General features: G+C 39.7%; 1 protein-coding gene across 2 annotated transcripts in view; it reads right to left on the bottom strand.

The window, feature by feature from the left end:
• Nucleotides 1–13,557: 13,557 nt before the first annotated feature.
• The window catches only part of LOC129765336 (autophagy-related protein 13 homolog), a 119,107-nt gene continuing 115,592 nt past the window's right edge, over nt 13,558–17,072 (bottom strand). For both annotated transcript variants that reach the window (XM_055765517.1, XM_055765518.1), the window contains 2 exons: nt 15,500–16,001; nt 13,558–15,442 (listed from right to left, as the gene is read on the bottom strand). In XM_055765517.1, coding sequence (XP_055621492.1) covers nt 15,125–15,442; nt 15,500–16,001 — 820 coding nt within the window. In that variant the 3' untranslated portion in view covers nt 13,558–15,124. The remainder of the gene's footprint in view (nt 15,443–15,499; nt 16,002–17,072) is intronic.

Here is a 17,072-nt window from a genome sequence, read left to right as displayed (position 1 = left end):
ATCTATTGTAACACCTAGAATTCGAGCTGATTTAACTCGTTTCAAAAGTGCACCATTAATTTTGCATGGTTTGAATTTTTTCTTGTGACCTTTTAGACTGCAGCAATGAAGTATATTGGATTTTTGTGCTGAAATTTTGAAACCAATTGAATCTGCCCAGCTGCTGATAGCAGAGATTCCTATCTGGAGTCTTCTGCGTGCAAGTTCAGTGAATGATGCTCGGGCCATAAGCAGTATATCGTCAGCATATGCCAGTATTTCGATGTTTGGTGGAATAACATCGAAAACTGATTGCATTGCTATTAAGAAGAGAGTTGCCGAAAGAACAGAGCCCTGTGGTACTCCGTTTTCTTGAGCTCGGCTTTCAGATATTGACCCTCCGAAGAAAACTTGAAAACTTCGGTTGAGGAGGAAACTTTGAATGATTTCGAAGAGGTAACCTTCGAATCCCCATTGGTGGAGTTGATCTATGATATTATGCTTCCAGGTGGTATCGAATGCTTTGGAAAGATCAAGCAAAGCAAGTTCATTGTGTTGTCTCTTCTGTGTGGAGTCATGAAGAAATTGGTTGAGATGGCAGAAATATGTACTTGTGCCTTTTCCTCGACGGTAAGCATGTTGTCTGGGGTCTAGTAGTTGTTGTTCTTCGAGGGTTGTTATCAGTCTTCGGTTAATCATCCTTTCAAAAAGTTTCCCTAAGCAGCTGAGGAGCGTGATAGGGCGATAGCTATTCACATCACGTTTGTCCTCCTTTGCTTTGGGGATCGGGATTACCATGCCAGCTTTCCATGAATCTGGAAAGTATCTGTTTGTCCGGCACTCGTTGAATATCTGCAAAAGCAGGGTTTTCGCATGGTGGGGCAGGTGTCTTATCATCGGGTATTCGATATTATCCGGGCCGGCTGACTTACCTTTGGACCTTTTAAGGGCCCAGAGCAGCTCGTCCATGGAGGAAGGTTTGTTGTATTTGTGCTGTTGACCTGTAGCAGAGGGAAACACTTCTAGTTCTGCTTTGGCTTTGATATTTTTAAAGGCATTGGTGTAATTCGAAGTGGATGAAGATTTGGCGAAATGATCTGCCAGATGTTCGGCTATGGTACCAGGGTCTTCAGTAGTAATACCGTTGATCTCAATGGAATAGCAGTTAGAAGCTTTCTTGCCACTGAGAGCGTTGACCTTGTTCCATAGTTCTTTTGAAGATGTTGAAGGATTAAATTCATCAAGAAATTCAGTCCAGCTTTGGGTTTTTGCTTCGGCTATTGCTTTTCTGGCATTAGCTCTAGCTTCCTGAAAATTGGATAAAGCAATCCTTTTGCTGTTGTTTCCATCTGGAAGACGTCTGAGAAGACGAAGCAGTTTTCTTCTTTTTTTGATGGCAAGTGCTACTTCGTTATTCCACCAGGGGACAGCCTTACGACCGGGGTTCCCACTTGTTCTGTAGATATTTACTTCTGCAGCGGAGAGAATGGCTTGAGTAAAGTCATCAACAGAGTAGCTTATGTGTGCTTGAAGTAAGCTGTCAATTGTAGATTCGAAGCCTTCCCAGTTGGCTGATTGGTATTTCCATTTTCTGCGAAGAGTAATATTGGGATTCCTTGTTAATGTTCTGATGTGAATTGGGAAGTGATCACTTCCTCTGAGGTCATTGTCAACAAACCAATTTAGTCTGGGTGCCAGTTCCCAAGATGCGATCGTGAGATCGAGGGCAGACGTTGATCCATAACGTGGATCGAGTCTGGTATGTTGATGATCGTTGATGATAATGAGGTTCAGTTTTTGGATGATTCTAAGAATCGTATGACCTCTTGCGTCACATTTTTTTCCTCCCCAGGAAGTATGGTGTGCGTTGAAGTCACCCATGATAATAAATGGGTGTGGTAATTGTTTGAAAGCATTTACCAAATTAACTTCAAAATCATTGATATTGTGCTGAGGGGATATGTATATTGAAGCAAGGGTTACCTGGAAAGGTCCCTTGAGTTGGACTGCACATATTTGTAGTGGTGATGTTATGGGGATCACAGTATGAGAAAGGTGACTTAGGACAGCGAGGCATGTTCCTCCTTGTTGTGAAGATAGTCCGTCACAAAAATACCATTTGAATTTGCCTCCTAGGGCACTATTCATGTCTGTACCAGTCGGTACTTTAGTTTCTTGGAAAGCTAGGGTTAGTGGGAGATGTTTCTCTTCCGCTAACATTAATTTTATTTCGTTCATTGAACTGTAAAGCCCACGCAAGTTCCATTGAATGGAAAGTTTGCGATTGGGGAAAGGGTCTCGAGACGATGGTGTATGATTAGGTGGGGGATTGAATGTTAAGATTGGAAGGAGGGAAGTGGGCTGAGATGTGGAGGATTAATTGGAGATTGGTGGAGTAGAAATCAGTTGAAATTAGTTGTGGTTGGGTTTTTCACCCTTGGATTGTTTGAGTTTTAGTCTCGGATCATTTTTGGAAACATTAACAATTGGTTTGTTGGTAGTAGGATTGGGTTTGTGTTGGGTAGTAGGTGGATTGGATCCAATTGGTTGGGTTGAAGTGCTGGGTTGTGATAGGTAGTTCTGGTGGGATTGGGTCTTCTGTAGGGTTGGGGTCGATTTCTTATTTTTAGGTTTCTTCCTAGAAGATTCCTTCTCAATTGGTTGTTCATCTTCCGATGATTTGAATTCATCTGAAGTTGTTGTTTTCGAGATGATTTTTCTTTTATTTGAGTAAGTTGATTCGATTTCCATTGGAGATTCAGAATCTTCCTCAGAGTCAATTGGAATGATGCTGGATCCCTGTTCAGATTTTTTATTGGCCTGAATAGAAACAGTCTTATTCGATTTAATAGGAGCTGACTTTGTTTGTGTACAGTTGCACTTGCATTGTTGGCATCCTGTGTTTTGGATATTGTCGAGCCGCTCTTTCAATTTACTAGCGAAGGAAGAACCATTATTGTTTTCACAAATGGATTTAGCTTCCTTGTAGGAGATTCCTTTATCAATCCTAACTCGTGTTATTTTGTCCTCGGCGATCCAAGCTGGGCACTTCCTGCTAGTGGAGGAGTGATTTTCCTTGCAGTTCACGCATGAGGCAGGTGCATTGCATTGAAACTTCTTTGCCTTTTCTTTATCGGTTTGGTTTAGTTCTGGGTGTGCTACACCACAGTTACGGCATAACTGTATTTTCTTCATACACTTCTTGAAAGTGTGTCCATAATTATAGCATCCGAAGCATTGCATCGGGCTTGGATAGTAGTTTCTGGTTGGTGCGCGAATGAAACCGAAATTAATCGCTTCGGGAATGACTGTTCCGTTGATGGTTAGGATTAGGGTAGAAGTTGCTACCTTTTCCTTTTTAATTGTATCGTATCTAAATATTCTTTTGACACCGATAACTTTTTGCTCAGAGAGTTCAGTAAGAAGTTGATCCTCTGGCATGAAAACAACATCCCAGCAAGATACAACACACTTGCGTTGATTAAGAGTGGGATGAAAAATTATTTCAATTGGGGTCGAGTCAGATAGCGACTTCATACCCAATAAAGGTTCAATCTGCTTGACGTTGCGTATTTGTAGAACATATTGAAGGCGACCTTTATCATCGCGTTGAGGTTTTGCATCTTTAAATTTATCTCCGATCACACCTTGGATCGATTTCGATACAACGAAGGGGTTGGGTGGAAGAATATTACCATCAGTTGCTCTTAACAATAAAATTTGCAAATTTCCGCCAAAGGGATCAGCCCATTTGGGGGAAGTGTGGGTGGTGGGAACACCATTGTATATATTTGTTGGCCTTCCGGCGCCGGAGCTGCTGGAAGCCATGTTTAAGGCTGGCTATACCTAGGTACAGCCAGGTAAAAAGTTTTTAAATTTTTTATTTTATGTACGTTGTGCGTCGGGGGACAATAACAGCAGGGATGAAAACGGCGGAGGACGGTAACGGCGGGGGACAATGCCAACGCAGTCACAAGGACGAACACCGCAATCACTTGGCTGAAAAACACTTGGGGCAGAAAAGCACTGTTTTAAAAACACTTGGAAAGGTCACTTTTAAATATCTGTTATAAAAAATTAATTTGGGATATGTAGTAGAAATTTCCTAACCTATACCCTTTGGGCGTCCTATCTTTCACTAACTCCTGGTAAAATGAAAAGTTTGGTCACTCACCGATCGTGTTGAAGGACCTCCTCGAAGATCACCACCTAATGGTAGTGGGGTAGCGGGGAAGGGACCGGACACCGCCGACGGCAGGGCAACAGCCGCAGCGGCTCGAAACGACGAAGCGAAAATAACCTCCTTTCACACCTTATACCTCCTGAGCTGCTGATGACTGATGAGAAGAAGATTGCGCCAAAATCGCGCGTCACTGGCAGGGAAAACGCCGCTGATGAAACGGGCGCAAACAGCGGGACACGCAAGGGGCAGTGAAAACTGCCGGTCAAAGTGGCCAATCCGACCGAACCAACTTCCTGAATGGCCGTTGGGGGCTTCTCGGCTGCTTCCTCCTTTCCTGATGTCCGGACAACTGTTGCTGAAAAAGAACGCTTTATTTAGTACCGAAGACAGCTTTGAAAAAAGCTATGCATCCGGTTGTAGGAGAAAACTTTTATTTCTATGCTTCTCTTTTAGAATGGCGCTAAAAACGTAACCGTTGCGGTCGAGTGTCAGTAGCACCATGAGCTCGCTCGAAATTGCGCGGCCGTTTATATAGCGGCGTTCATTATGTTTCCCTCTCGACGATACTCTTTCGTTTCACCCGCCCATCGAAATACAAGGGGACATATTAGGGGTATATTTTTCTTCTTTTTCTTTATGCTTATGAATTAAGTACACAATGCGGTGAATGTTTATTTATTTTTATTTGTACCACATCACTTTCCTACAACTATGAATTGAAATAAAGCACAAAATAATAAATGCCATTAATCTGACTCCATTCGAATGATAATAATTTGTCATTGTTATTCGAATGTTACTTATGGCATATGATTCTCTCGGTTAACTCGGTAGAAGCCCAATTTTCGATCACTTTTTGCTGTATTGAAGGCCTTATATCAGTGAAAACGTACAGCTTATCAGCGTAGGCCAGATACTTTACAAAACTCCACAAAAATAGTCCAACAGTGTTAAATTGCATGATCTTGTCGGAACGCAATTCACACAATTCACGGGTTTAAACCACAGTTCTTCAACATTAAGAGCAGTTAATTGTGGCACAAAAAGTCCGGTTTTGGGAGCACCTTCTTCCTGCCACCTTAGTGATGCCTGACGTTATAGTTTATTGATCTTTTTTTGAGCTGATATTTGTGTAGTTTTGGGGCACCACACTAACGAAGCATATGTTAGTCTGGGTCTCAATATGGGCTTATCCAGAACTCCAGTTGATCGTTCCAATTGTGTTTTTGGTCAAGCATGACACCTAGATATAGGGTTGGGGAAAAAGAAATGTCGTATTTCTGATCGAAATTTGACGCTTTATTTAACATACTTAAAATTATCCAATTTAAGTCAAATATGCGCCGTTTTGTTCACAAACTTGTTGCCATGAGGGGGGGGGGATAATGAAGTTGCCTTCTAAACTTCATTATCCCCCCCCCCCTCATAAAACCCATCCTCCTTATTGAGCTTGGGTAGACTGTACACTTCGTAGTTGCTCTCCGTAATTGACCTGAACCAACCAAATTGCACAAAGAACACACAGAATGACGCTTGGGACTAGCAAATCATTCTCGTTGTGTAATTTTCGGTGATTCGAGCTTTAAATGGTCAATAACGACGCCGGCCACGTCCTTACAGTCACCAGGGGAAGGGAAGGAATGTTAGTATGATAATCGCCGCCCGAAAGCCAGAAGGGTCGCCTCTATAGCGTGGTTCCCTAGCGATTATCATGGAAGGGATAGTTGTTAGTGGGAGAGGTAAGAATCAGGATTCACTGTGGTAAGTGATGTGATTACGTGAGCGCGAACTACCAACCACTCGACGAAACATAGAAATATCTTCAAAGGGTGACCTGAAAATGCATTTCATGGCGGTAAAGGATATTGAAGGGTGACCTGAAAAGGTCTCCTTTGTTCGACGAGACGAAAACTCGAAAATCATATACCGGAAGCTCGAACTCTGCAAACTGGAATATAAAAACATGAATTTAAATGTGTAATCAACGAATTTTCCCATGCATGCTAAACAGAAACACAACTTAATCCCAAATGAGGAACACATCTCGTATCATTCTTAACCACGCCAAATACTATCAACAACATAATATTAAAAATCCACAATTCCTAATAAAAATTACAAATATAAAACTTTACATAGTAACGGAATTCCGTTTGGATGCGTTGGGATAGCCGCTGCCCCCAAGCGGTGCGATGGAGGAACGCTGGTCCTAAAACAGCTAAAAAAAATAATAAAAAAAAATCTTGTCTGAAATTCAGAATCAATTTGAAATCCCGATCATCCGATACACGATGCAAAGAGAAAAGTGACGTAATCAATTTCTTTTTCACATTTTCCGGGCAAATCACGCCGTAGATAGGATAATTTGACTACTATGCGACAACATATATAATACACAACAAAACAAAACACCTTCACACCTGTCAGCAGAACAACACATGTATCTCATAAAACCCATCCTCCTTATTTGCAAAAAACTCAGACAGCCAGTTTTCGCAAGCCTCTTTTGAGGCCAACTTAGTATCACCAAGAGCGTTTTGCATGGACCGGAAGAGATGATAAACACTTGGAGCCAGGTCCGGACTATACAGTGGGTGCAACAACTTCTGGCGGGTCATCAAAGATGTGTGAGGCCGAGCGTTGTCCTGGTGGAAAACAACACCATTCCTAATGATCATTTCTGGCCGCTTCTGGTCAATCGCCTGCTTCAAACGGTCAAGCTGCTTACAGTAGAGAACCGAGTTGAAGGTTTGGCCATAGTTGAGCAGCTCATAGTGGATGATTCTCTTCCAATCCCACCAAACACACAGCAACCCCTACCTGGCCGTCAATCCGGGCTTGGCGATGGTTTGGACCGGCTCACCGCGCTTCGACCACGACTTTTTTCGCTTTAGGTTGTCGTACGTGAGCCACTTTTCAACACCAGTCACCATCTTCTTCGCAGTGCATCGCAGGCGTTGATTCGGTTAGAAAGATTTTTTTGCGTCAACTCATGTGGCACTCATACATCCAGCTTTTTTTTGGAATCCAATCTTCTGCGAATGGTTCCAAACGGTTTTATGGTCTATACCCCGTTCCTGGCCAATCGAGCGAGTGCTCATATGCCGGTCTACTTGGATGATTTCAACGATTTTATCGGTTTCCACGACGATTGGCCTACCAGTACGGGGTGTATCGTCGACAGCCACTACACCAGAACGAAATCGATCAACCGAAATCGAAACCAACGCTGTGCTGTGCGAATCGTTACAATATCGGGTCCATAAACTACATGAATTTTTTCGGCCGCCTTCGTTGCAGTTTTACCTCGCAGGTAGTAAAAACGTAAAATATGGCGAATTTCTTGCTTGGTGGACTCCATCTTTGACGCGCTAGAACTTGAGACTGAAAAGGACAATCACAACACTGTCAAAACGACACTTGTAGCACAGATTGTGGTCTTTAAATAGCCGTATAGTATGAGCCGATGCGATAAGTACAACACAAGATATGTTTAAGTGTTGCCATATATTGACAATATACGACATTTCTTTTTCCCCAACCCAATATTTTATTCATTTTGGAAGCTCTTTTTTGAAGGACTAACGCTAAATCCTTCCAAGTTGCACAATTTGAGTGTGTAGTTAACCTTTATCCCTCACTAAAATCATTATGTCATCGAAACCAATGACTTCGTATCCTAAATTAGCTCAGTCTCTGAGACGAACCAGCCCAGGAGGCTGAAAGTCTCGAAAATAAAGAATTAAAAAAATTAGATCAGTCTCGGTTGATCAGCATAGCATGCATCCAATTAAAGATCCACATGTTGAAATCACATTTTTTCATATCTTTATTCATGGAATTGGAGGACGCATTGTTAGATGCTCGCTCAATATCAAGTAAAGCTGTAAGTGAGATTTTGATGCGCTGTTTCAGTTGATTTATTGGCAAATTGAAATTCGTTCAATGGTCTCATGTTCAAATATGATGATTTGTTATGGAGATCAATGATCATTTCCCTCATTTTCAAGATGACAGATGTTAGACTAATTGGTCTATACGCTTTGGGAGTCGTCCTGTCACGTTTACCAGCCTCGGGAATAAATATAACCCGAACTTCGCGCCATTTACTAGGAATGTAGATTTACACCATACTAGCCCTAAACAACTTCGTCAGAAGAGGGATAGTGATATCCTTGCTTTTTTGTAACAGCACCGGATAAATCCCATCTGGTCATGGAGACTTAAAGGGCTAGAAGAAATCCACTGCACATTCAAACCTTGACTTCGTGAAGACCGCACTGGCCAATTCTTTAGCACTAATCTCGTCTCTGAATGGACAGGATTCAGTTACATTGAAGACCTGTGCGTGTTCAGAAGCCATTCGGGTTGAGTCTGGGAAGTGCCTATTCATCATGATATTAAGTATTTCCTGGGAGTTGGTTGTATATTGACCGTTTCCTTTTTTCAGACCACCAAGTCCGTTGGTGCGATCAATAGAAAGGGCTTTCTGAAGTATTACTACAACAGGTAAACTTTCTAGCTGTTCACAGGTGCACTTCCTATCCCTTCTCTTAGATTTACGGATTTCTTTGTTATATTCGGTTAGACAGTTTTTGTACTTTGTCCAATCAGAGGTAATTTTTGCTTTGTTAAAGAGTTTTCTAGATAATTTCTAAGCCTTTCAAGTTTTTTGTTACACCAAGATGCATCCTTTCTTGAAGTTTTCCGCTTCAGTAGACAGTTTTCTTCAAAGGTGGATTTAATATTGGTTTGAAATACTGATGAAACTATTTCTAGCTGTTCAGTAGAAGAAATGCTTTCCAGTGATATCAAAATTTTCTTCGAAAGTTTGGAATGATAACTATCCCAATTTTTTTTTTCTTAAATCTCTGAATTGTTCAATCAAAAGATCACCAGAGTTATAATTAAACATTATACGGTCATAAACCAGATGAAGCTGCAAAATGTTAGATCAATAACTTCCTGTCTAATGGCACGTTTATATTGGGGAGATCTATAGCTATAGATGGATTTATTCACGTGAAAATAGATGTAAACGGGTGAGAATAAATATGATACACTTATTACTTCAGGTGAATAAATCACCGAAAAAGAGTGAGACGACTCATTCTCTCTTTCTTTCACTCGTACTTATAAGAAATTGAATGTGTTTGCTGTCAGTGCTCCCGTGGCCGAGTGGTTAGCGTCCCACACTATCATGCCGGGGGTTCGGGTTCGATTCCCGTTCTGGCCGGGGGATTTTTCGTCAAAGAAAATTTTTCCGGCTTGCACTGTGGTCACGCGTATTCTTGAGCTTGCCACTCCAGAGTACATTTGAGGCGTGTTGTTCTCTATGCCGAATCTCAACTAAGCATTAATAAATGACGCTAATTAATGCATACGTTTAGACGGCAAAAGTTCCACTGGAACGTTAGAGCCATCCAAGAAGAAGAAGATGTGTTTGCTGTCAGCAGATGTAAACAACGCTCCTTTTTGAATCCAATGTTCTGCCTTCGATGATCAATTTGTTGTCATAACCGACAAGGGTGAGCAGTAAGAATTGATGGCAGTTGAAATCAATTAACTGATCCAAAATGGCCCTTCACTGCTGTTTATTCGAGTAGCAGAATGATGAACAATTCATAATAAATATACGCATATGTAAACGAGTCGTACATTTATCATAACTACAAATTGCATGAAGGAATTCATGAATATATTCATTATATGAATTAGTGCTAGTGCAAACGGCTGATGCGATTTCTATAAATCTCATCATATTTCTTCGCGTGAAATATCGCTAGTCTGAATCCACCATGACAGAGTCAACATTGATGTCGCAACCTAAGACAAGACATGAAAACTGATTTCTTACTCTTCTTCCTCGTCCAAGCGCGAACAACAAAGATGTCGAACCACTCGAGATGTCAAGTTTGCAAATGAGACAAAGTTTCTGAAGACTATTTTTCCTCATCCCTAACATATGTTTTCGTATGATATATTCATGAATAGTTTCATTTAGTTGAAGTAATGCAAAATTGATTTTTTAACAAATTATATTTTTCTATTATGATTTGTCATGAAAACTAGTTTGAGAGTATTGTATGAATATGCTTCAAAAAAAGATTTATGTGGAAAATTTACACGATTAAAATATTGTTTCATTTCCGTCCATCGGAAGCACTACAGGGCAAAATGGGTCTATGGGTGGCAGTATGACCATGCTACTTGTTTTCCCTAGAATATTAAATTACAGATAACGAAAATTTATACGATCACGTGATAGAAGTACCGGTAAGTTTCTTCGTTTTTTTTTCAAAAATTATTGCTTTATTCTACATAAACAAGAAGTGGGTTATATCTATGGTATAACCGCAAGGGTGACGTAGGACTATCGTTGATTTAGAGATCATTTGTTTGAAGTTGAATCTAATCCAGTTTGAACTTGAATCCATTCTGAATGAATCAATAAATGAATATTTGGGGGACGAGAAAACGAGAGCGTTACGTTGGAGGCACAAGGTTTTATGCATCCAATATAGGATACGAAAAACCTTGTTCTGAAGAATAATCTTCACAAGCTTTCCTGCTAACTGTACTTGATTAACAAATCACAAACCCAAATGTATTATATGGATATTTTACATTACATTACATTACATTAAAATAAACTCTTTCACATGAATGTATTTTTAAATTCCCAGAGAAACTGGCAGATTATTTTCAGTAACGATTAGATATTTCCACATTTTCCTCGATACTGGAAGCCCACCAGTGGTTAATGCTAACTCGATAACCATCTGTTAATAGCACTTGATTGAAACATATTTGGTCACAGTGTTACATGGATAGAAAACATTCAAATACACTCTTTCACATGAATGTATTTTTAAATTCCCAGAGGAACTGGCAGATTATTTTCCAGCAATGATTAGATCTTTCCGGAACTTTCTCGATGCTGAATGGCATCCAAACGGAAAGAATTCTGCGCGTGTATGTGTCGATCCTTCGCCGTCCACCTCCTCCAGCACGTTAGGCAACGATGTTCAGCCCTATTCTGTATTCCGACGGATTTCCATTTCGTTCGAAAGTGATAATTTGTTCGAGTTATAATTTTGCACTCCCTATTTCGAACGTTTTGCCCATTCAATGTTGGAAGAGAAGCAGAACGAACGAAATGCAAAAACAACTCGAACGGAATACAGAATGGAATTTTAGCAAGTCTTTCGAACTATTTAGAATCGATCGAAATACAGAATAGAGGTGGTTGTCTTGTCGATGTCCTCACGAAAAATGAATGTGTCTCACTACCAGAATATCGCTCAAGTATGCTTTTTGTGTGTGATTGAATCGAGAGAAGGTGTGGTTTACGATGGCAATTTGGAAGGCAAACTAGAGGGAAATGAACTCTCTGAGCTCGAAACTTTCGGCGACTGAGCAATAATCGATTGCGTACGCATACAATATTGGATACGGAAATATCCTACTGATGGGGAAGAATAATCTTCAGAAGCTTTCCTGCGAATTACACTTGGTTGAAAAATTACAAAATCAATTGTATTTGATCGCTGTGTTATATGGTTAGAAAACATTAAAATAAACTCTTTTACATGAATGTATTTTTAAATTACCAGAGGAACTGGCAGATTATTTTCCAGAAATGATTAGATCTTTCCGGAACTTTCTCGATGCTGAATGGCATCCAAACGGAAAGAATTCTGCGCGTGTATGTGTGTGTGTGTAGCGATGTCTTCCCGGGGAGCCGTTTGTGGCATCACTCTCCTCCTGATGGATTCCCTTCTGGCCTAAGGTGCACAAACAGGCTCTTGGTGGCACCGTTCATCCGCGCTTTCATGATAAACGAAGAGCTTCACCACAACAGCGACAACATGCTCCAATCGCTGTTCAATTAGAACTGAGTGGATTTCCGAGCGGCTCTCGCTTATATACCGATTGGTGATTTCAATAGCCTGTTTTGAAAGCAATTTTAAGACTATTGAAACAAGTTTTTGGATCAAAAAGTAACAAGTATAGAACGCGTAGACATTTTATCTTTCGAATGAAGTGTTTATCATACCATTTCGTTCAGTTTTTTAGGAGCTATTAACGCTCAAAATCTCGGTCTCCGGCGTAACGCTTTCGTTTTCGAAACTTTGATTTTACACCCCGGTATAGAAATGAAAGACATAGTCCTACGTCAAAATTGTTACAAATTTAATATTCAAAGTATTGCCCATCGCTAGTCACAACTGTTTCCCATCTTTCTGGCAATTCAGGGATCCCTTTGCGGAATCAATCGGCCGGTTTGTCGGCTAACTACGAATCGATCCGATTTTTGACTTCATCAAAATTGGAGAAGTGCTGGTCAACCAGGCCAAGTTACATCGATCGAAAAAGGTAGTAACCGGACGGAGCAATGTCTGGAGAATACGGCGGGTGGGATAGGACCTCCCAATTCAGTGTTTCCAAGTATGTTTTGACCGATGTCGCGACATATGGTCGAGCATTGTCGTGCTACAAAATAACTTTATCGTGTCTTTGCTCGTATTGTGGCCGTTTTCCTTCAGTGCACGGCTCAAACGCATCAATTGTCGTCGGTAGAGGCTTTTAAACGATCGGATACGGTTTGCTGAGCTACTCCAAGTGTAAATGTATTCTTGTTGTGTTCGTGACGGATCTTGATCGATTAAAGCCTCCAATTCTTCATCTTCAAACTTTTTTGGCGGTCCGGAATGTCTGGAAATATGATTCACTGGAATAAAAATCAAATTACGCCATCTGTTGTAAAACCGAAGAAACTGACCGGTACACCTAATACATTTAGCTGAAACACAGGAAAAACAAATTTAGATTCGCCTTCTACTATTTCTTGACAACCAACGAATTTAAAAAAAAAAACACAATTTGAGTACTACTAACTAGCGATAGAACAACACCAACTACCTTTCCAAATTTTTCTTGCGGTTCAAAAAAACTAACACCACTCCTGCCTTTTCCAAAGTTGAGATGGACGAACAATTTTAGTCCTTAGATCAGCGCACTAATTAATTAATAGGACCGGAACTACGTAATTATTAAAGAATGTCAATTTCCCTTGTATCTACAGCTTTCTCATATTCAGACCGGCGGCCATTATGGCTAGTCTCTCAAATATAAAAAGAGGAGAGGTGCTCGCTCAGCCATTCATCCAAAACAAATACAGAAGGGAGAAGCTCAGATTCACACATGGGAGATTGTGTTGCATCTAAACTTCAAATCTATAAACAAAGGGCTTCCAGATCTCGAAATCAGTACCGTGCTACAACGGGCTAGCTATCGAATGTCCGTTGTTATCTGCACTCATAGCGGGAACCGCGCTATACTATCACTTTTCATTTTAGGAATTTCTCAAAAAATCAGAATTTTCCCAGCTGTTAGAATGAACCAAAAGTGTTGTATTTATTTTGTGTATTTATTCTTCACTGTCCGGGTTTTTTTTCGTCTTCAAAATGGTATCATGGTAAAGAAAAACAATGGTTTGGGTTTGTTTTATCGCAATGGTTGTTTACAATGAATAACAGGGCAATCTGTACTGCCTTCTGCTTCCTGGATTAACAGTTGTTCCGATGATTCAAAAACGGCTACGAGATGGTTTGTTGTTTGATATTGATTATTTTACTTTGAAAAGAGTAATGAAAAAACTTATTTATGCGTGTATGGTTGATTTTCATCTAGTGATATTCCGAAGCTCTAATTTTGACTGTTCTATTACTAAATTACTAGTAGCAAGTGTTATTTCTCATGTGTATGTGTATGTGATTGTGAAATGATGGCAAATCAGGTTTCGATCAACTGCACAATTCATTCTCATTCAACGTTTGTTTCTGTTTTTAGTCTGACCGAATATCAAGCATAAATAAATAAATGTTCCAGATCGGGACTACCTTCGTCTGGCTAACTTCATTCAAAAATATCTACTTGCCACAATTTTGTTACGATTCCCAAAGTAGATCGATTCAGTCTTGGAAATTTGCCGTCTTCTAGAAGACTAAATATTATAAAATTAAACGCGCATAGAGAAAATGATCAAATAATATAAATCAGAGAAAGCATTCATGATGCAAAATGATGTTTATAAAGCGACAATGTTCTTTGTTTATGTTTTATGTTTAACGTTTAGTAAAAAATAAAATAAAATAAAAAGTTATACAAATAAAAGATATATGTCTAAAAAATAATCTTATTAATGGTAAATCGATATTCTTTTACTGCGTTTCAATTACGGTCAGTAACGGTGTGGAAATAAATTATTGTTTCTGTCGACAAAATTCATGTTTTAAAATGTATAGAAAATTTCAACGAATCAATCGATTAACCACTTACGAAACGAGTAAAATACTCTCTCTCTCTCTCTATAAATATACATTCATGACTTAGAGAAAAGTTTAAGAAAGGCTCAACTTATTCAGTATTTATAAAACTAAAGAAAACACTCCACTTCGTCTAAATGAAATAACTGTCAAATACTCTTCTGAGTATCTACGCGACAATATCCCAAAGGAACTTTGATTCTTTCCTTCCAACGTTGTGTATTATTTAGTAACCCTCCTAACATTTTACCCTTAGAACATAAACACTTCCCCATAGAAGATAACCTCTCCTAAAAACCAGTTTCCAAAAAGGCGTTTACGAATTATTAATAGCAAATGATATTTTCTCATGTCCTACTCTACCTCCTTTTCCTTTCTCATCGACTAACTATAATACACAAGTATCCTTTTCCCCAAGAAATGAAGTGAATGTGTATCCCTCTTTTAACGATAAACTCTTAGAATTCCTTCTTTTAGCCTACACGAAGGAAAATATAACAAAAAAAAAAGTATTGGTTTCTAGATGAATATCATCAATCAGTCGGCCATTTTCTCTTAAAAACGGCGAAAATCCCCCCCACAATCCTAAAACTAGTCCTCCCAATCGGCCCGGCAGCAATCGCCAGCCTTCCTAACTGTCACAATCCTCCTCGTTCTCCTTCTCCCTCTCCCGTTCTCGCTCCTCAAGCTGTGCCATCAGAATATCGTACTTCTGGAGTTCGGTTTCAAACTTTTCCAGCTGACGCGTCATTTCATCGACACCGTTATCGTCGGCGGCTTCCGTTAGTATCTGACCGCCGACGTCAGCATTGGTCGCCTCCTCGTCGTCAACGTCCGGAGTGATATAGGACAAATCGCTGAATTCCTGCAGCGGTGGTGCGTTCATGCAGTCACGGTAGAACTTGGCCAGCTCACTGATCGGAGAGTTCTTCAATGCAAATGGGATGTTCTACAGAGAAAAAGTGGATTATTATGACGATAATTATTACCGATTTAGAAAACCAACCATTTCCTTCAGATATCGCTCCTCCTCCGGTTTGGTGGGTCGCTGGACCCAGCGTGGTGGCTTCACAGCTGGAAGTGAGTCCAAAATCGACTGTGTGGCACTCGTCTCGCCGGCAGCACTCGGTGCCCCACCAGCAGCGGCAACGCTTGCGCTGCACTCACCGCCACCACTTTTCGGTGATTGGGACAATCTGAAAGGCATCGGTTGTTGGCCCGCCGATTCGTCGCTGTTGTTGTTGATACTGTTGAGCTTGTTCGCTGTGGCCGTTGCATTGTTGTTGTTTGCGTTTGTGGAGGAGTTCTCGTCCCCTCCGGGGGGAGATTTTGCACACTGATCCTCTCCAGCAGCTCCGGCTGCGACTGGTTTTGCCTTCGGTATCATCCAGTTGAACGGCGGAAGTTCCGGCAGAGGATAGTCTTCCTCGGTGAAAATCCTGACTCGGGATTTGTCCACAAGGGCGCCGCATCGCATTGGTTTGTCCAGATCAATTATCTTTTTCTCGCTATAAAGTGGAATAGAAAGAAAACGGATTAGTTTAAATCGTAGTATTTGTAGAAAACAATAAATATTGGAGAAAATGGACTGGTTAGGTGTGATAGTGACAACAGCTATTGAATGAATTACAGGATGTTAGTTTAATAATAAGATACATGTTTCAAGTCATTTTTTTTCTTATTCATAAGTTTAAATCAGTTTATCAATGACTACTGAATAATATATAATTCTTAAAAGTTCTTGATCTTTCATATCATATTCTATTTCGGGTAGCTACTTGAGTGAAACGCAATGAATTCAACAACCTTTTTTTCCTCAAATAAATGTCCGCTTTCTTGAGCCAATCAGAATACAGTCAATGTGTGTTTGGCATTGAGATTTCACTAATATAAAATGATGCAAGTAATACTTAATATTAAGACGGCGAAGCTCCTCTAGGAGTGTTAAGGCCATCTAAAAAGAAAGAAAAAGACCCACCGCAATTCTTCTCGGTCAACTAGGGTGTTCTAGAGAGCAATGATGGATGCAATGAGATGGTTCCACAACCAACAAACTCTACTCTATGGCCAACAAGAGAACTGTAGTTGGTTTTTCGATAAGTTTTCTTTTTTTCAAACTTTTCTATTTCTGAATAATTTTATGATTCTTTCATATTTTAATTTCTCAATTTCTTAACATCTGTGTTTTTGTAAGATTTTTGACTTCGACACTTTATTTTCTGTTTTCTGTTTTCAAATTTCTGATACTATGTATGATTTTTATTTTATTTTTCGATATATATATATTTTTTTGTTCAAATAAATTTTTAGCTGTGATTTTTGTTCAACTTTCATTCTTTTTCATATTTTTATTTGTTATTTCCTTATTTGTCAAACTTTAATTTATTTTTTTATGTTTTTAATTTTCCAATCCAGAACTTTTCAATCTCAAAAATTTAAAATATAAAAAAAATATTTTTCTTTATATTTCTGTTTTGTTCAATTGTTTTTTTATTCCCGTTTTTGGATATTTTTTTTTGGTTTTTCTATTTATAATTATTTCAATTTCCCAATTTTGAAGTTTTTGATTTCATTATTGT

The sequence above is a fragment of the Toxorhynchites rutilus genome, chromosome 2 (genome assembly GCF_029784135.1).
Source record: "Toxorhynchites rutilus septentrionalis strain SRP chromosome 2, ASM2978413v1, whole genome shotgun sequence".
NCBI lineage: Eukaryota > Metazoa > Arthropoda > Insecta > Diptera > Culicidae > Toxorhynchites > Toxorhynchites rutilus.
This window is presented reverse-complemented; position numbering and strand designations above follow the sequence as displayed.